The 19,395-nt window shown below is 31.9% G+C and overlaps 1 protein-coding gene and 1 long non-coding RNA gene across 3 annotated transcripts; one reads left to right on the forward strand and one right to left on the reverse strand.

Moving 5' to 3' along the window:
- The first annotated feature begins 1,483 nt into the window (after nt 1-1,483).
- On the forward strand, nt 1,484-11,534 carry LOC140044234 (lactadherin-like). The gene is made up of 7 exons (XM_072088712.1): nt 1,484-1,541; nt 1,755-2,092; nt 2,200-2,342; nt 8,085-8,101; nt 9,417-9,775; nt 11,149-11,267; nt 11,510-11,534. Exons 1-7 carry the CDS (start codon nt 1,484-1,486, stop codon nt 11,532-11,534), a joined length of 1,059 nt encoding a protein of 352 aa, XP_071944813.1.
- A 2,912-nt stretch (nt 11,535-14,446) lies between these two features.
- LOC140045118 (uncharacterized) lies at nt 14,447-18,922 on the reverse strand. Of its 2 annotated transcripts, none has more exons than XR_011844551.1 (6): nt 18,621-18,922; nt 17,737-17,807; nt 17,100-17,183; nt 16,475-16,554; nt 15,858-15,947; nt 14,447-15,255 (listed from the first exon to the last, which is right to left on the reverse strand). It is a non-coding gene; the product is annotated as an uncharacterized lncRNA (long non-coding RNA). The 2 variants fall into 2 exon arrangements; XR_011844552.1 differs by having other exon boundaries at nt 18,566-18,922.
- Nucleotides 18,923-19,395: the final 473 nt, after the last annotated feature.

Genomic DNA, 19,395 nt, shown 5'->3' on the forward strand with positions numbered 1-19,395 from the left:
TGCGAGTTCCTACGCACAAAAATATGAGGGACAATTATTGTCCTCTTAAAGGCCAACTTTTACACAGACAAGCGGTAACACGGTAAGTCAAAAACCGCGTAGCTTGTTCCACGTAGAATCTGTATCTAAAACAATGGGGGCGGAAACCGCCCGTCCACTCCACGTTGTGTGTAAATGGTCATAAGAAATAACATAGATCTATATGTTTATTACCGCTACCGCCCGTCTGTGTAAATTGGCATTATTGCGTAAAATACAAACACAATTAAAGTCCTCTTACAAATCAACTCAACTGCTAATTTTTACAGGTCACTATGTCGGTCGGTTGGTCGGTTGGTTGGTCGGTCGGTCGGTAAACACTAACTAAATTTTTAGCACGGGACTGTTAAAAAAAATAATAAGGGATACGTTGTTCGTTTAGATCAGAGTTCCAACTCTACACACAGTCTCAATATTACATTACATACTTACACTCTCTCAATTATGATAACGACATTAACGACTGTATCACAACTTATTTAGTTACATTGAAGTGAATTGCCTGTTATTCAAAACGCATTGCTTTAATGCGTACTGTTATGGAGTAAATGTAATGAAGTTAATTTGAACTGATTTAATAACGTAAGCTATAGAAGCTACATAGTTACAATAGCGCAAGAATGATATTTGTTACGAATAGCTTTCCCTCATTTTATGAATGGCTTAATTAAAACCATTGTCTACGATGTACTTCCAAAATCTTTCATCAGTGTTTGTGCAAATTAATATGTGTTATTGTGAAAGATTTTCTGGTTGATTTGTTTGTGTTTGCTGTATATTACTGTTTATGAATATTTGAAATAAAAAAATTTGAATGAATGACAAGATTGTCTGTAAAATGAAACTAATTGACAAAAACATTTTGTCTATTGTTATATCCATATAATGTGTAAGGCATTGTTCGTAATATTATTTGTAAACACATAGGAAATTCCTATATCACATCACTCTCGCTAAAGTTGTTTCATCAGTTAAACAAACGAATCTGGAATCGTCATGTTTCGATATATTTGTTTTAACTAACATATTACTGAAAACCCTAATGGCGTTTGATGGATTACCTATATAATGTTATTCCTCAAACTAATCCTTTCCTCGCTCCCCATAAGACACTGAAAAAGTTAGGACGTTAATGAATTACAAATAGATTATAGGCCTAATTGGTATCATTGCTGGAAGACAACTGGGACATTTTGTTGCAAGAAGGATTTTTTATAAAGTAAATATGTCGAATTTAGAGTAGGCATGTGCGTTTTTCAGTCAGGATTTATTTTAACTCTGTGAATATTGACCAATAGTGATAGAAATTATGAGTTTATGGGAGTGTCATTTCATGGTATAAAGGTATAAAAATGTGATACACAGACGACAAATACCATTCACTTTTGACAAATTACGGTAGGCCTACTGCTTTGATAAACCAGTCATTTCAACGGAAATCAAGATGTTAAGATCAACTGTTCTAGTATTTATCATCTACGCATTGGTGCTTGGTGATAAAGGTAGTGTATTTACTTTTTTAATTTGAGATCTTTGAATACAGACCCATGCTATTGATAGATAGTAATACATTTTATTATGTTATGTGTCACTTACAATATATTATATAGATTGGATTTCTATCATTTTTGTTTTGATGTGGTGTTATTTTGTATTTAGTGACAATGCACAAATAAACAACATATTTATTTATTGCTTTTTTTGTTTACCTGCAGTTGCATCCAGCTGTACGAATCCGTTAAGAGTTGGTCTCGAAGCCAATAGCGGAAAAATTTCAGACAGCTCATTTACATGCAGTTCCAACGAGGGTGGCTATGGACCTTCAAGAGGCCGATTGAATACGATGGCCGATAGCTTTGGGAGGGGAGGGTGGATGCCCAAAGGGGGTGACTCCAACTCTTGGCTTAAGGTCGATTTGGGACAGACTTATGGTATCGTTGGGATAATTACCCAAGGACGAGAGGATGCAGAGCAGTGGGTTACGGAGTATACAGTTTCATACGGAAAGAAAGACGGCAAATATTTCGACGTCGAAGATTCTACTGGCTCTCAGGTAGGTATACTGCCTCTAAAAATAAAAAAAAAAGAAAGCAGAAATAACGATCAGACTTTTGGATAAATAGGCCGAATTTCTAAATTCTCTTTTGTTTATTTAAATAGATATTGTTTGTTGGGAACAAAGATAATAACTCTGAGGTTATCAAGAAATTTGACAGGAAAACAGCCCGTTACGTGCGAATTCATCCAACGGACTTTCATAACGTTCCTTGCCTCAGGTTTGAACTTCTTTACTGTGACAATTGGTAAGTTTTTACATCTACACAATGCTATATAACATTGTCCTGTTGTACATCTGGGTTAGAACATTGTTAGGTGATGTTATTTATTATTCATTGTCCTTCAAAGCATATATTACGATGAATACAATCAAACTTATAATAGACCATTTTCAAGTTTTAATCAAGTTATTCATCTTTTTCTTAAAAAAGAGAACAAAACAATGATTTACTTTATAAAAAATACAAAATAAACGGTTAAATTTAACCAAACCCCATTGACTTCCAGGCATTAGGCTTCCGGTAGCCTATTTTGTAATAATAACAAAATTTAAAAACATGTTTCCCAATCCTATTTTTTTTTTTCGAAAAATGTAAATACATTTTTTCCAATCATACTTTGTTGTAGTAGCAAAAAACTAAAATTATGTGACATTAAAATTGCGTATTCAACACAACATTTTTACTCGGTGGTCTTCATGACTAAAATACAATAGAACATTCATTTAGGACCTATTAACAATTACAATATGCAATAGTACAAGGTTCTACTGTCTTTATTTATTTAACAACATCTTTTACAGAATTAAACAATCAGGTAAATGAAAACCGGTTTGGTCTTTGTCAACATCATCTCTTTATTATTTCAAGATTTAAGATTCTTCATTCAAACAGTTATTCCGACAGTCAACAGGGAAAAGATTAGTCAATTATATAAAAATCACTTTTGTGTAACTATGATTTGACAAATAAAAAAAGAGATATTGTGAAATGTAATTTAATTCTTAATAATTTTCATATTTTTCAGATAAATGTCAAATAAAATGGTGAAGATACGATCCTGACTCGACAAGTCACTGCATCAGTCTTATAGATAGGCATATATAGTATTAATTAGTAACTAAATCTTGATATTTATCAGTTAAATTTAGAAATTTTAAAACAATTATTTAATTAATTGATGGTACAATTAGTAAAATAAACAAAAATATAAATTAAAATCTACACTAATTATAGCTTACTTAAAAACTTAATGATGGCAATTAATTTATGTTCTAATATGTGATTTATTGATGTTTTAAAAAAATATTGTGTTTTTTCGCTGAAATGGAAATAAATTAAATGTATGACTATATGCACTTATAGAACTTGTTTTTTACTGTCTTTACAAATTCTCAAACAACCAAATAAATAAACGATACAAATGAACACATTGTTTCAAAGGCAGCAGTCAAAAGAACAAGGCCATATATATGGCTGCAGTCGCGTACTCAAGTTAGTGGTTACCGACCGACCGACCGACCAACCGACCGACATAGTGAGCTGTAGAGTCGCGTTACACGACTAAAAATGAAGAGAAGAAAACTTAATCACTATAATATAAGTGGTCTACTTACAAGCAAAACGACACGATGAATAAATTACATTAAACCTTTACAATATTATAATGTATGAGCTAATGAATGAATGGAATATAATTAATATAATAATGCCATTAAATTCAACTAGGTAGAACCTAACTAAATATAGCAAGTCATATAAAAACGAGTCTTATGTGCATTAAGTACTTTTTAATTGGTGATGAATGAATGAATGGAGAGAAATGCAAGTTATTTGCTAGTGTTATGTTTAACTTCTCTTTACGTACTAAAGTAGACTTTTAGACTGAACTGCTTTTGTAGAAGTGACCAGATTAACAGACATTCTATGCTTCTATATATAAATTTACGTAAAGGCAAAATTCGGTAAATCGCGCCTTACTTTTAGAATTTTTACTCGATGGTATATAAAGTTGGTTCGTACTTTCGGTACTGATTTTAACCACCTGATGTAACCCTGTTTACTAATTAAATTAAGATAGATAATTAGTTATTGACGATTAAAACGAATTTAGGTTCAACGATTTTCCTCAAATAGGGGTGTTTTCCGATCGTGGTATACACTGTCTAATGGATGTCCATCTTGAAAAATACCCGCCTAAAAAATGCGAGGAAGCTTCGCATTTTCCTATCTCCTCCTACGATAATTGTTTTTAATAACTGAAAACCGGTTGAACAGCTAGAGTACAGCATCATAATGTTGAAGACATGCCGATTTTCTTTTAAAAATACTATTTTGATAGATTTAATATACGATTATACAAATGTATTGATTTGCGATGAATGGAACATCCCAATCTCTCAGTCTGCCAGAGTTTGGTTTAACACAAGTAGGTAAATTTATGAGCCCTTGGTTTAACACATACGGTAGGTAAATATATGGGCCCTTTGAGAATAAACTTGCAATACTTTGACAATACTGTAAATACCTATTAACTATTTGAATCGAGGATTTCTTACTGTGAAGTTCGTACTGTTAGATGTACTAATATACAAATATATACAAATAAACGTCATTACAGAGATTGTGGATAGGCTCTACTGTTAGATATACAAATAAACTTTATACTAACAGTTCCTTCTCAACGTTTGTATTAATTAATAATTACTAATAATATAAACGTCGTAGTGGTGTATCGTGACATGTACTTTAATATTTCAATCGATTATGACAGTGACAGTTTTAACAAAGTATTAAATCGCAAATGTTTTACTGTATTTAGAGGTATATTATTTATAGGCCTATAAAACATGAAAAAAATATTTCGTTACTGAGTGGATAAAGAATATATTTAAAAATGGTTCTTCTTTGTACCTATCCGCTTTCCCATCCCTCAACCCTAATGTTACATACAAAACACAAATTCAAAAATTTGGACTCATTTTGTGGTAAGTTTCTCCTTCGGAAGTAATTCCCAGGGTTCTAATTTTAGTTGACTACATAAATCATCGTGTCTATTTATTCGTTTCTGTAAACGAAAATGTATTATAGTCCTGCGGTACGTAAATTTGAAATCGCCAGTTTTGTTACGCTGAAATTACTGTGTATTCAAGAACCATCTGTGGGCACGACCTAGATGGTACGCGAGCGAAGCGAGCGTACCATCTAGTCTTGATAAATCAGTAACGTGTTTCTGAATACGAAGCCTCAATGCCCTCTTGCACTAATAATCTACACGTTAAATTAGAGCACATGTTTGTCTGTCTTTCTTTACGAAAAAGAGACAGCAGATTAGATAAAAGCTTAATTCAAAAACACGTTAACGGACTTTTAATAAACTAATTTAAACTAACATTATGATATCAAATAAATCCCAGTGGATTTGATTTTTGCAAGATTAAGAATCAATTATTAGTTTATCACTATTTAGGGCCCCAATTCATTTATTTATTTATTTATTTGGAATTACATCTTTAGATCGGTGGCACACTTAGCACAAAGGTGCATCCTTTACAATAACAATATAAAATATAACAATTAACAGAAAAGTAAAAAGGCGAAAGCAACTATCAACCCCTATCCTACCCCCCCCCCCCCCCTCCCAATACATACAGTAGATCATTACTTTACACAAATGAATACAAAACAAAATATAGTAAAAGTGTATTAAATAAAATCACCTGACTAAACACAGGTTATTACGTAAACCCACCAACCCCCCTCACCCACCCCTTTTCAATTTACTTAATGTAGCAATGTAGATAACATAGTTATTGAGTCATGGAATTCAGTGAATCGTTTCGAAATTTCCATGCTTGTTTTAGGTATCTTTTACAAAAACTATCCAAAATATTTTCACACTCTTCATCAATTAAATTATTTGAGTATCCCAAAATATATTTAAGTTTGTCATTTTCATGAGAAGTATAACAAGTATCAAACATATCTTTGCTGCCATTTCTATACATATCCATATATAAATTAAATAATTCCTGATTACGTATATTATTTAAAGCTGGACAATGAAATGATGGATGTCTTCGTTCAAATTTGTACCGCATAATTTACGTTTTTTATTATTATCAATATTCCAATTTGCAGTTCTATCATTCAAAGGTAGAGTATTTGAACGAGCTTTAAATTTTAATGCAGCACCTTCAAAATTAGTTTTATCAAAAGTAGTTTTCAAGTCCATGTTTTGATTTTAATGTTTCATAGATGTGGAGACTTGATTTATTTTGTAATTGAATTCTCCATTCATCTATCATTATAAGAGTTAAATTTTCTTAAGATTTCAGAAATTGGAAAGTAGACTTCTTTATAATTTGAGAGAGTGGTGAAAATATTTTTGGAATCACAATTACACTTCAAGAGAATATCGTTTATACAAGATAGAAACTTATACGGTACGGTACCTTAAGTCTTTAAATTCACAATTAAGTTGTAGCATTCCAATAAACATAATTTTTGGTCATCGATAGTTTTCCATATTTATTTTTTTTATTTATTTTTTTTTTATTTTATTTTATTTTATTCAATCGAAACCAACAGCGATAATTACCGCCACTAACATGTTTGATACAAACAAAGCCAGGACTGTTTAAAGCACCTTGATTGGTCCTAACATTTACAATTCTATGGAAGTATTTCATACGAAGAGTTTAAGTTGCTTAACTTCGGCGATCTGACGAGAACCGGCGTTTCAACGCAGTATGGCCGTATATATAATATTTTAAATCTGAGAAACCAGTATCGAATAATAATATATTCGTGCGAATCGAATTTAATTATGATTGGTTCCGCATTTGTCCACGTCACAAAAAACAGATGAAAATGTTAATACACATGCGCAATAGTGAACACTTTCGATTCGCCTAGTGGAAAACCGGCTTTATTTTACTTTTTTACTAATTATTATTTGTGTTACTGTCTTCCTATTTACCAGTAAACGGATTAGTCTAGTAGGAAATGGGGGTTCCCATGCACCCCTGAGGTATATTTTTTTAATGTGATTTTTTATAATCCCAAGTATGTCTAGTAACCAGATCAGGCTGTTAACATTTTCAAATCGTGTCCCATGGGGTTGTTTTTTGACCCGTTTAGTCGGCCATGTTGGTATTAACAAATTTACATTTTTTCGCATTTCTCAGGAAAAGGAGGTCGTTCGAGAACTGCTAATGCTCTAAAATGTGGACAAAATTGTGTAAAAATGTACTATACTACTGTACTATATTATTAGTGCATACATTTCGAAAGCAATGATACTTTCAGCACTCCACCCTTCTATTTCAAAATCCTTTTTTCACCACTGTATCTCTCTAAGCCTATAAAAGCTACGGTTTATTAATTAAACAAACACGTTTTGAAATCATCATCACGTTTTTATTCGGCATTTTTTACTGCAAACTAATTGTTTACTTTATTACGTTATTTCTAATCGATAAATAAACTAATAACTAGGCTTAATTGAAAGTGAGAGATAATCCTCTTCTCGCTCTCTGAAAGATAATGGATACACTAGGATATTAATAAAAGACAAATAGATTATGTTTGTTTTATTTTAGGAGGGATTTGAAAATAAGCAAGTGGAATTATTATTATTCATCACCTTTAAAACTTGGTTTACATTAGGACGCAATGAGTAAAGCACAATGCAAGTACCTCGACCAATCACGACGCGATAGATCATCATCAAATGCCTCGTGATTGGTAAAATTACAAACGTTCCGCTTTACGTCTGAGTAGAAACCAAGCATTAACAACCTGTATGTGGATAATTACCAATCACGATGCGGTATTATGGGAGTTTCATTTTAAGATTAGAGAAGAAGACTATAAAGGTTAGAAACACACATTGTGTGCCATTCTCTTTAACATCCTTTGATAAATCAGTCATTCAACGAAGATGTTTAGATCAACTGTCCTAGTATTTATGCTATATTTATGTAGTATGTTCTCTGCTCAAGGTAAACTATTTGTATCCAAGTTTTTTTAGTATTTTTAAGTTTAGGCAATTAAATTTTGATCTTAGTCATTCATACTCTTACTCATTCATGTACATTCTTATATTATCATATTCATACAAATTGATGTATATAAAACCAAACAATATTCGTAGAATTAATTCGTTTCGCTCCATTTCATATATATATATATAATTATATATATAAATAAATGATAAAGACGCCAGTAAATTACCAACTGAACATTTTATTGCACTACAGGCGTTTTCACGAGTATGAACTCAATCTTCAGGTGCTTGGCTCTGAATGATAGTCACAAGTGAATACCTGAAGATTGAGTTCATACTCATGAAACAGCCTGTAGTGCAATAAAATGTTCAGTTGGTAATTTACTAGCGTCTTTATCATTTATTTATATTTGGCTCTACATTTTGTATCGAGTACTTTCGCTTTCATGATCTGCGTTGAATTTACCACGATTTATATATATATATATATATATATATATATAAATCATACTGTAAATTATAGAAACAGTGCTCATATTCGGAACATGATATATATATATATATATAATGGTTCGGACATCTGCATATCAAGCAGGCGGTCCGAGTTCGAGTCTCGGTTGGGGCGACTTTTTCTCATTCTCACAGATTTCCTCATCTTTATCGTTTCAAATTAATTAATTAAATTTAAGTATATCACCGGGCGGTTTAGAATTAATGTTCTTTGCCTCTTGTGTTTATATATATATTTATATATATATATATATATATATATATATATATATATATATATATATATATATATATATATATATATATATATATATATATATATATATATATATGGCTGGATCTCAATGGAGATACAAAAATAAAAAGCGAAAAGCTAAATCAAAACGATAAAGTAAACAGTCAGAAAAGTTAGCAGAGCTTTCGGGCAACACTAGCCCTTCATCAGTGCAAGTGAAGGAATTTGGCTATATATATATGAGATATTTTTACGTAAATTAATGTAAATTTCATCGCACGTTTATTCATTTATGTAAATCTAATAAGACCATACACCGTACATTCATGTAGATATAAAAAATAATTAATGTAGGCCTATGTAAGATTTGTTCATGTAAATTCATGTAAGGTCGTACATTCATGTAAACCTTATCAAGTAAGGCTACTTTAAAAATGCCTACGTTTGTTTTTAGTTACACAACTTGAATTTTCACCTTTTTTTCAAATTTAGGCATAATGTGATGTCTTTTTAGTTAAGTTTTGAATTTTGTATTGACATAATCTGCTTTTTATGTTTATATAAGTGGCGTCCAGCGATTGTAAGACAACTAAAAGGTTTGGCCTCGACGACAAGATCCGAAATTCAAATGTACCTGACAGCGCATTTAAATCCAGTCCTTACGAACAGGGTGGCTACGATCCATCAAGAGCCCGATTGAATACAAAGTACGAAGGCTATGGCAAACAAGGAGGTTGGATGGCGTTATCCAGCGACACCTCACCCTGGATTGAAGTCGATTTGCAAACAGATAACAATGATCTTAAAGGCATAATTACACAAGGTCTAGCGTGTGGGAACAAATGGGTTGCGAGTTATAATGTTTCATACAAGAAGAATCAAAGCGGCCAGTACAATGACGTCAATAATTTTGACGATTCACCGGTAAGGTTTCTTAGGCTGTTTGTCCTCAGCCAAAAACTAACCGTTAGAAATGAGAATTAACCGATAAACTGCTTGTAGAAACGGGGTTTAACTGATTCCACTCGAGGAAAATTAACCGATAATTATCTCACTAAAATCGGATAATTATCGGATAAATGCGATAACTTTTAACCTGAAGAATTAATTGTTTGTGATCATGCGCATTAATTAATTACCTGATTGATTAAAACATTAACCGATAATGCTGTTTTGGCTGCGGAAGCACGCCCTTAATTGTTGCCTTCTTTTGAATTATTATTAACACTTTTAATTTCAGATGCATTCCATTATCCAAATATCTAAAAATTAAAATAACATCATCAATCCGATATGCTTGGTTCCCACTTTGAGAACGCAACGACGTAGGCAAAACGAAAATAAGTTGACAAATTACAAACGACAGTTCCGACAAAATTAATTGCAGCGCGCATACGTCATTGTACTCCGTCCAAGCATCCTAGTAGGGAGAACCAGGCTGTTGAGGTTCGCCATGTGTCAAGAAACCGACTAAATCTAAAATAATCACACCCTCTTTTTCGGAACGGGAAACGGAATTGGTATGATTGTAAACTTTAAAACGGTTTTCTGCCTGCGCACTTAGCATTACTGCTGAACCATTTTTTAACAAATATAGTCACACCAAGAAAATCTAACAACAGGACACTGAACTCGTCTTGGCAAGTTAGGAACTTATAACAGTCCTATGTCTGGCTACAAATACCAACATTTATACTACTTATACACCATATTTTCCGACACGGATAAAGCAACAACTGTAATTATGCTTCCATTTGGCAAGTAAATAGTATACAGACAAACTATCCTCACTACACGGCAGAAGCAGAGATTCAATGAAAAAATTCCGTGAAAAACACATGTTTGACGCGTTAAAGATGTATTGCCCCCCGGCCCCCAAAACATGAAAAATGAAGATTAATTAAATCAGACTTTGAATATGTTATTTTGTAGTTTTAATAAAGTTAATCACTTCCATAGAAAAAAAATAAAAAAAATAATGTTTTCACTTATAAAATGAAAAAATAAATGGTTAAATTCAACCAAAAATCCATTGGCTGGCAGCCAATTTGACAATTTTTTGCTTTAATTAAATTACATTTTTTTCAGGTAAATACATTTTTTTTTCCGATCTAATTTTTGAACAAAGTGGATAACTATTATGTTACAATAAAATGGAATATTCAACAAACATTTTTTTTAGGAATTATTTTTTCAGGGGGACAATACATCTTTAACAAAACCAACAGATAATGATCCCCTTGATATGTATTAGTGACAAACTACACCAATTAGGATCTGTATTTTATTTTAAATAGATTTTTACTGGGAACACTGATGGAAAAACTGAGTTTGCTAACTTATTTAAGCAGCAGATAACAGCCCGTTTCATACGGATTCAACCAATGTCTTGGCATGGAAATGCTGCTAGCCTTAGGTTTGAACTTATCGCATGTAACTAGTAAGTATTAGCCTTTTCACTACTCCTCTTCGTTTCCAAATGATAGTACTGAAATCGTCGCATGAATTGCAATTTACCCGGTAGTGGCAAGTTTCAAATGGCCCAGTGGCAAAACAACAGTACGATAGTAATTAACATTATGAGATGTTAAATATTAACTAAATCAATAAGAGTAGTTATTATGAGTTTCTTAATTATAATCATTTTATTTTTTCCAGAAATGGACAACAACAGTGCTCTTAAACTCAACATTGGCATGTAGCAAAATACAATCATCTCTATATTTAGTAGGGTCTACTTACTGTATACTTATACACAGTATTTAGTTACAATTAGAATAAAAAAGTAATTTTGTAATTATAAAATTAGACAAATAAAATTAACAAAAAATTAATACTGAAACAATGAAAAGTGGTTATAACCGGTTAGCCAGGCAATGGTATACAAGTTTGCCACGATGTTAATTCCATATTAGTTTCGATATGTAAGGGATTTATTCTATTAATTCCATTGTTGCATTATAAATTACGGTATATTAAATGCGTTGTTCTGTATTTTTCTTTTTTTTTGTACTGTGATTATGTACTGTCTTTAAAATTCCCCCACACAGATTGTTTATTATTACTCTAGTAGCTAGATCAACTTTCGTATGCACTTTGAGGTCCAGAGAATTTGACTTCAGAAATTGGTTTAGGGTGGTCAAACAATCATTTTTGGCTTGGTTACACATTTTGAAAATGTGGCGAAAGGTCAAAAGGTCAGGGTGAAAAGTCATAAGACCCAACACCAATATGTCCTTAAATCTCAACAACCACTGGTCACAGCGAAGTAATTTTGGTCTCAAATTGATCAGAAGGTATACATTTATATTCAGTCTAATGGGACATTTTAGTTAAAAATGATCGGAAATGACATTTCTGACCTCTGACCCACAACCCAGGGCATGTATTTATCTCCGTAACTACTGGTCGTAGACACTTGAATTTGGTTTTAAATTGTTCGAAATATATATTTTGTTATTTGTTAAACATTTTGAAAAACGTTACAAAAGGTCAAAGGGTCAGGGTCAAGGGTTATATGAACAAATAAATAAAGGTACTTGTATCTCGGCAACCACTGGTCGCAGCAAGTCAATTTTGGTCTCAAAATGCTCAGAAGGCATGCATTTATATTCCGTCTAATGGAGCATTTTAGTAAAAATTGATCAGAAAGGCCATTTCTAACCTTTGACCCACATACCAGGGCATCTTCATATCTCTGTAAGTACTGGTCGTAGAAACTTAAATTTGGTATCAAATTGTTCGAAATATACATATTTACATTAATTGTAATAGAAAATGTGGTTGAAAGATGAACAGAAAATACTATTACTAATGTTTAAAACAAAAAACATATCTCTACACAACTTATCCTTAGACAGTAATGTTATGCAATAACTGATACTTATTTTTTCAATTTCAAGTACTAGTTATTGCTGTCCACGAGAACAATTTTGATATAAACGTCAAGCTCAACAGTTCTTTTCAGAATGCTAGAAGTAACTTGCCATGTGTATCCGATTAAACACCCCGTGCATTTATTGTTCAAAAGGGTTTTTAGGGGGAGGGGAGGCATCTTTATTTGGAGTATAATAATTATGGTAGCATTATTAAATAAATACCACCTAGATGTAAAAAAAATACAGCACAATTAATATCAAAAAATGAAAAAAATTAGTAACACTTGCGCACTATTGCGCAGATCGATTTGTCTACAAAGTGGGCTGAGCTTGTACGTTGCGTGTTGGGTAATAGCGTTTAAGTTGAATATAATGAACATGCATGTATTTGAGTCAACCATGCAAGAAACATGTCAAAACTCAATGCAACAGTGCCCATACTCATAACAATATGACTTTCTGTTGTGTATATCTTATCACAGGTATTGCAAATATAAGTGGGTGATGAAATGTAATCAGAGTCTGAAGAAGAAGGTGCTGGTGTCTTCCAGCCAATTACTTGTGGATTACCTAAAAATATAACACATTAATTTAAGGTTAAGTTGATAGTTGTAAAGTCATGTGAGACAATTTGACTAATTCTAGGCCTACAGTATAGTGACTACCTAAGATACAGTATTTGAGAAAACTCGAGCACCGTACATCTGAGATCTGAGTTTTACAGACAACATTAATCAACACCTGTACCTTTGATCTTTTAAAGTAAAATAATACACAGTTTGTAAGACTACTTACCATAAGAATCTCCAGCTGACTTGATGCTACCAGATGCTTTCAGTTTCATGTGAGCTCCTAGACTTCCATTACCAGACCATATTAACCTTTCAGACTGAACATTGTTTACTAGTATTCTATTTTTCAGCTGTATGGAAATAATTATTGTTGTGACATTCTATGACTTATGACGTACGTTACGTGTATTTTATCACTGCTGTTGGTAATTCACTTAAAAACAAACATTTGCAGCACACAGCTGTTTCAACCAATGTAAAATAAATAGAAAAAGTCAAGCGCCCTCAATATTGTCAGACGGCGATATGTGCCTGAGCGTGACGCCGCGCGAGTGGTTGAATCTCGTTCAACTTTCGCGACATTTGCAACTTTTATAACTACACTTTAAATTATTTTAATCAATTTCGTCATAAATATTATAAAACCATTTTTATACTATTTGTTAGAAAATAAGTTTTTTAATTACCGATTTTTTGGAAATAATAAGTAATTTAGCATAACACCAAGTTTACGAAATTATTTACACCCGGAAGTTTTAAAAATTAACATCGATCGGCCTAGCAAATGTAAACAATGGAAAGTTTGAAAAAATGCTTGTCAAATTGTACACTTTTTGTTTTTATTCGTAATTTTCATAAATACTTGGAAAATCTAGGTAAAAGTTTGATTATATATGCTTACATGAGACATTGAATTGTTAGGAGGTGACGGTGAAAATCTCAAGAAATTTTCATTGAAAAACTCGACTGTTTTGTTAAATGCGAAACAGCGTATTTGGCGAGAGGTCGATGAACGCGTCTGATAACCGCTCGCTAGGCTGTACGCAACTAGGCCTAGGTTGTAGCTAGGCCTAGTTGGTACGTATAAGTAGTGTAATCATGCTATACATCATTTTAATTTACAATATATTAAATAATAAGCTTAATTATTATCATTGTATTTATTTCAACTGAATATAATTCATCATAAATGTAAAAATTTAGTAAAACTACTAACTACCAGGCCTAGGCTAGGCCCTTAAAATTAAAGCCTATACAAAAATACTCAAACTACTGTATGATAAATATAATATAAAATTAAAGGTTGGTAAAATTAACATTTCTTTTCATTTTTGTAGGCATCACAGTTTCACGAAAAGGCTTTACGTTCTACTTGCTTTTGTTGTGGAACAAAATTTAAAGAAAAAGATAAAAAATACAATTTTTAAAATATGAAAAGCCGTCACAAATTTGCACTAAATCTAACAAATGTAAAATCACAACCTATATACATTTGTACAACCTGCCATTCACGAATTTGCAATGGATACTGTATACTACCACGCTAACATTTAAATTAACAGGGCATGAAACAAATTGCTTGGCATGCTACACCAACAACAGCAAAAACTACATTCACAAGTGAAAGAACACACTGGCGTTTAAGGGAACAGTTTTTTTATTTGGTACAGCTGCTCCATAATCTGCTTTTCTTCCTTATATCTTCACTCTTTTTGAAAGTTTATACTAACAAATTTATTTAAATGAACATACCTCATAATCAAATAACTGTTTTCTCATCCTAATTTATATACATAGTTTAAAAACTGCCAATTTTCAATTAAGATTACATCATACATTGTACATTTCTATTCAACAAAATTGTCAGAACTTTTCATTATTTAAATGTCTAAGATAGTCAGGTCTCGGGTCCATTCTACAGTCACCACAGATTGACTTTTTCATCACAAAATTTCTGAAATTATAAAATGTATTAATGTGTAAATTAAGTATTTTTTTAATTACATAAAAAATATGATACAAGTATTTTTAGCAGAATACAGGCATATTGCACCAGGTGTAATACAGCTACATATGCTTGAGCACCATGCTATTGCATTCATGAGAGAATGGAAGGTGGTCTCTGAACAAGGCGGGGAGCTAATACATGCCGAACTCAACCGTCACAAAACAGCAGTGTGGATTAGAGTCAAACTTAGACTCATCTGACTTTCACATCTCCAATGATACAAAATGAAATAATAAAACCCAACAAATGCAAGAAAGCCAACAAAGAATGATTCATTAACATTAATGATCATAAAATATTGTACATTTTTAAATGTTAAAGGAATATTGCATTGTATTGATTTCCTTTTAACAATGCCTAATGATAATGAACATGTAAAAGTAATACTATAGTATGTCTATATTTCAATTACTAACTAATTACTATTGATTGATAGTACTACTGCTGTACTGTACATGTGTTAGTGATTGATTGTTAAAGTTACAAATTCATAGCATGGTAAACACAATTTAAAATTTACTAGTTCTTGAACAGTAAAATAAACTTACCTATATAGATGGTAGGTATAGGTATTGGTCCAAATCTGTTTAAAATGTTTTAGCCATTTTGGGTTGCCGCTATACTATATTATTATGTACCTAAAAAATATTAATAGTAATAGTATAACATTATAATAAGAATTAATTAAAATTAACTTATTATATTTACTATGGTTGCATACACACTAATTTGAATATGCAGTGATGAGCAAAAACAAATGTTAAAATTCATTATTTATAATAATTGTAATTATTACATACAGGGTAGGCATATATGCCTTATGTCATTGCATAGGGTATATATAACCAGGTATCCTCATAATAAACATTATTTGTAATAAATACTGTAAATATATTAAAAATAAAAATTAATAATATCCTCTAGGCCTAATTAGGTAGCCTACTAATACCTAGCCTATTGCTCTAGGCTAGGCTAAATAAGCTGGAAAGCTGCTTCTCTTAGGCTGCTAGTGCAAGAGAGCACAGGTCCAGCTAGTATATTAAAATAAAAATAGGGCCTAGCCTAGCCTAGCCAGTGGTAGTGATTGGTTGTTAATATTGAAAATTAATAGCATGGTAAACACAATTTAAAATTTACTAGTTCTTGAACAGTAAAATAAACTTACCTATAATATAGATGGTAGGTATAGGTATTGGTCCAAATCTGTTTAAAATGATTTTTCCACTTCGGGTTGCCGCTATGTACCTAAAAATAGTAAAACATTACTATAAGAATTAATTAAAATTAGCTTATTAAATTTAATATGGTTGCATACATACTAATTTGAATATGCAGTGATGAGCAAAAACGAATGTTAAAATTCATTATTTATAATAATTGTAATTATTACATACAGGGTAGGCATATATGCCTTATGTCATTGCATAGGGTATATATAACCAGGTATTCTCATAATAAACATTATTTAAATAAAATACTGTAAATATATTAAAACTAAAATTAATAATAATTAAATAATAATATATATTAGCCTAGACCTAATTAGGTAGTCTACTTATACCTAGCCTATTGCTCTAGGCTAGGCTAAATAAGCTGGAAAGCTGCTTCTATGTAGGCTGCTAGTGTTAGAGAGCACAGGTCTAGCTAGTATATTAAAATAAAAATAGGGCCTATAATATAGGCCTAGCCTACCCAGCCACTGGTAGTGATTGATTGTTAATATTGAAAATTAATAGCATGGTAAACACAATTTAAAATTTACTAGTTCTTGAGCAGTAAAATAAACTTACCTACTGTATATAGATGGTAGGCTGCTAGGTATTGGTCCAAATCTGTTTAAAATGTTTTTGCCACTTCAGGTTGCCGCTATGTACCTACAAAATAGTAAAACATTATTATAAGAATTACTTAAAATTAGCTTATTAAATTTAATATGGTTGCATACAAACAAATTTGAATATGCAGTGATGAGCAAAAACGAATGTTAAAATTCATTATTTATAATAATTGTAATTATTACATACAGGGAAGGCATATATGCCTTATGTCATTGCATAGGGTATATATAACCAGGTATTCTCATAAGAAACATTATTCAAATAAATACTGTAAATATATTAAATTAAATTTAATAATAATTAAATAATAATATATAGGCGTAGAGCCTAGACCTAATTAGGTAGTCTACTTATACCTAGCCTAATTGCTCTAGGCTAGGCTAAATAAGCTGGAAAGCTGCTTCTCTGTAGGCTGCTGCTAGTGATAGAGAGCACAGGTCTAGCTAGTATATTAACATAAAAATAGGGCCTATAATATAGGCCTAGCCTACCCAGCCAGAGGTAGTGATTGATTGTTAATATTGAAAATTAATAGCATGGTAAACACAATTTAATATTTGCTACTTCTTGAACAGCAAAATAATCTTACCTATATAGATGGTAGGTATGGTCCAAATCTGCTTAGCCACTTCAGGTTACTGCTCTATATATGTAGGCTACCTACAATAGTATAACATTAATAATTATTATAACAATTTTATAAAATTAACCTAACTTATTAAATTTAATATGATTGCATAATAATTTGAATATGCAGTGATGAGCAAAACCGAATGTTAATATGATGCTTGTCATTATTTATATTGTAATTATTACATACAGGGTAGGCCTATAATATTCCCTATGTCATTGCATACATGGTATATATAATCCTCATAATATTAAATTTACAGTTTTTGTAATGAATACTGTAAATTTATTAAAACTAAAATTAATTATACTGATTAAATAATATTAAAAATATATAGGCCTAGGCCTAGGCGTAGATCCTGGGCATAATTTTAATTAGGTAGCCTACTAATACCTATTAGGCTAGTAGTAGGCTAGCCTACTCAAGGCCAGGCTAACTAAGCCGGAAAGCTGCTTCTCTGTAGTAGGCTGCTAGAGAGCACAGGTCTAGCTAGGGCCTAGGCCTAGTATTAAAATAAAAATAGGGCCTATTATTGGTATATGCCTACCCTACCCAGCCAGGCCTAAATAATTAATATAATGTAACATTTCCAAACTCATTTGGGTCAGCTGTCACATGAAAGGCAGTGTTGCAACTAGAGTAGACACAAGCCTAAGCCTAAAAATGACACAATTTGAAACGGCCATAGCTCAAAAATTCAACCATCACCTCTCGACCATTACTATGTTATAACATTCACAGATAACTAAATTATCATGCAGTACCAAAGAATTAGAGTGAAAATTACATTTTTTAAAGATACGGACAAACAAACATGTACCAAATTTGGAAATGTCACTCACGTGCGTATTGGTATATGCTTGTATTTTATGGTCCACCCTTCCATTAATTTTCAGCGTTACATTCCTTGTAAAAAACAAAACGACAACGTGCTTGTTTCATCCAGGGACTCTTTAATGAATATTCATATTTTTAGCGACCCTTTATTTTTTTATCTCATTCTCATTGGCTGTTTAAAACATGTCTTTAAATGACGTTTGACTCCACTCTGCACACGTGGATTTGTAAGTAATTGTTTATGTATTGTTACTCCAGCGATACGACTTGTAACGTTGAGGGCGCATGACTTAATTCGTATGTTTGAAACAGCTGTGAGCAGAATTGTTATTGACCCTGCATTTCTCACACAGCGCCACCGCTATTGGTGTTTGTATTGTGAAGAAAGTCTGGAAATAAAACTACGTTTTCAAATCAACTCTAGAAAAAGGAACAATACAAATAGGACAGGAATGCAAACTTGTAAAATTAAGATGAAAACAACTGAACAAAATCGCAGCTGAATCAAGATTTAACACTATTCTATTCTAATCTAATTGTAGGCAAATTGCCAAGGATAACCACAAATAATAAAAACAAAAACAACTATTGCTAATGCAATGCTTAAGGGTTTTTTTGAATAATAAAGGGTGTTTTTGGTTCCATTTAGAACAGAGTTTCAACTCTACTGTACAAGCTAAGCTAACAAAAGCTAGACTTATATCATTGGTAGGCCTACATATTCTAACATACATTACATAAGCTAAGGAATTTGAACAGGCATATTAATAGGACAAGATT

The sequence above is a fragment of the Antedon mediterranea genome, chromosome 3 (genome assembly GCF_964355755.1).
Source record: "Antedon mediterranea chromosome 3, ecAntMedi1.1, whole genome shotgun sequence".
Classification (NCBI taxonomy): domain Eukaryota; kingdom Metazoa; phylum Echinodermata; class Crinoidea; order Comatulida; family Antedonidae; genus Antedon; species Antedon mediterranea.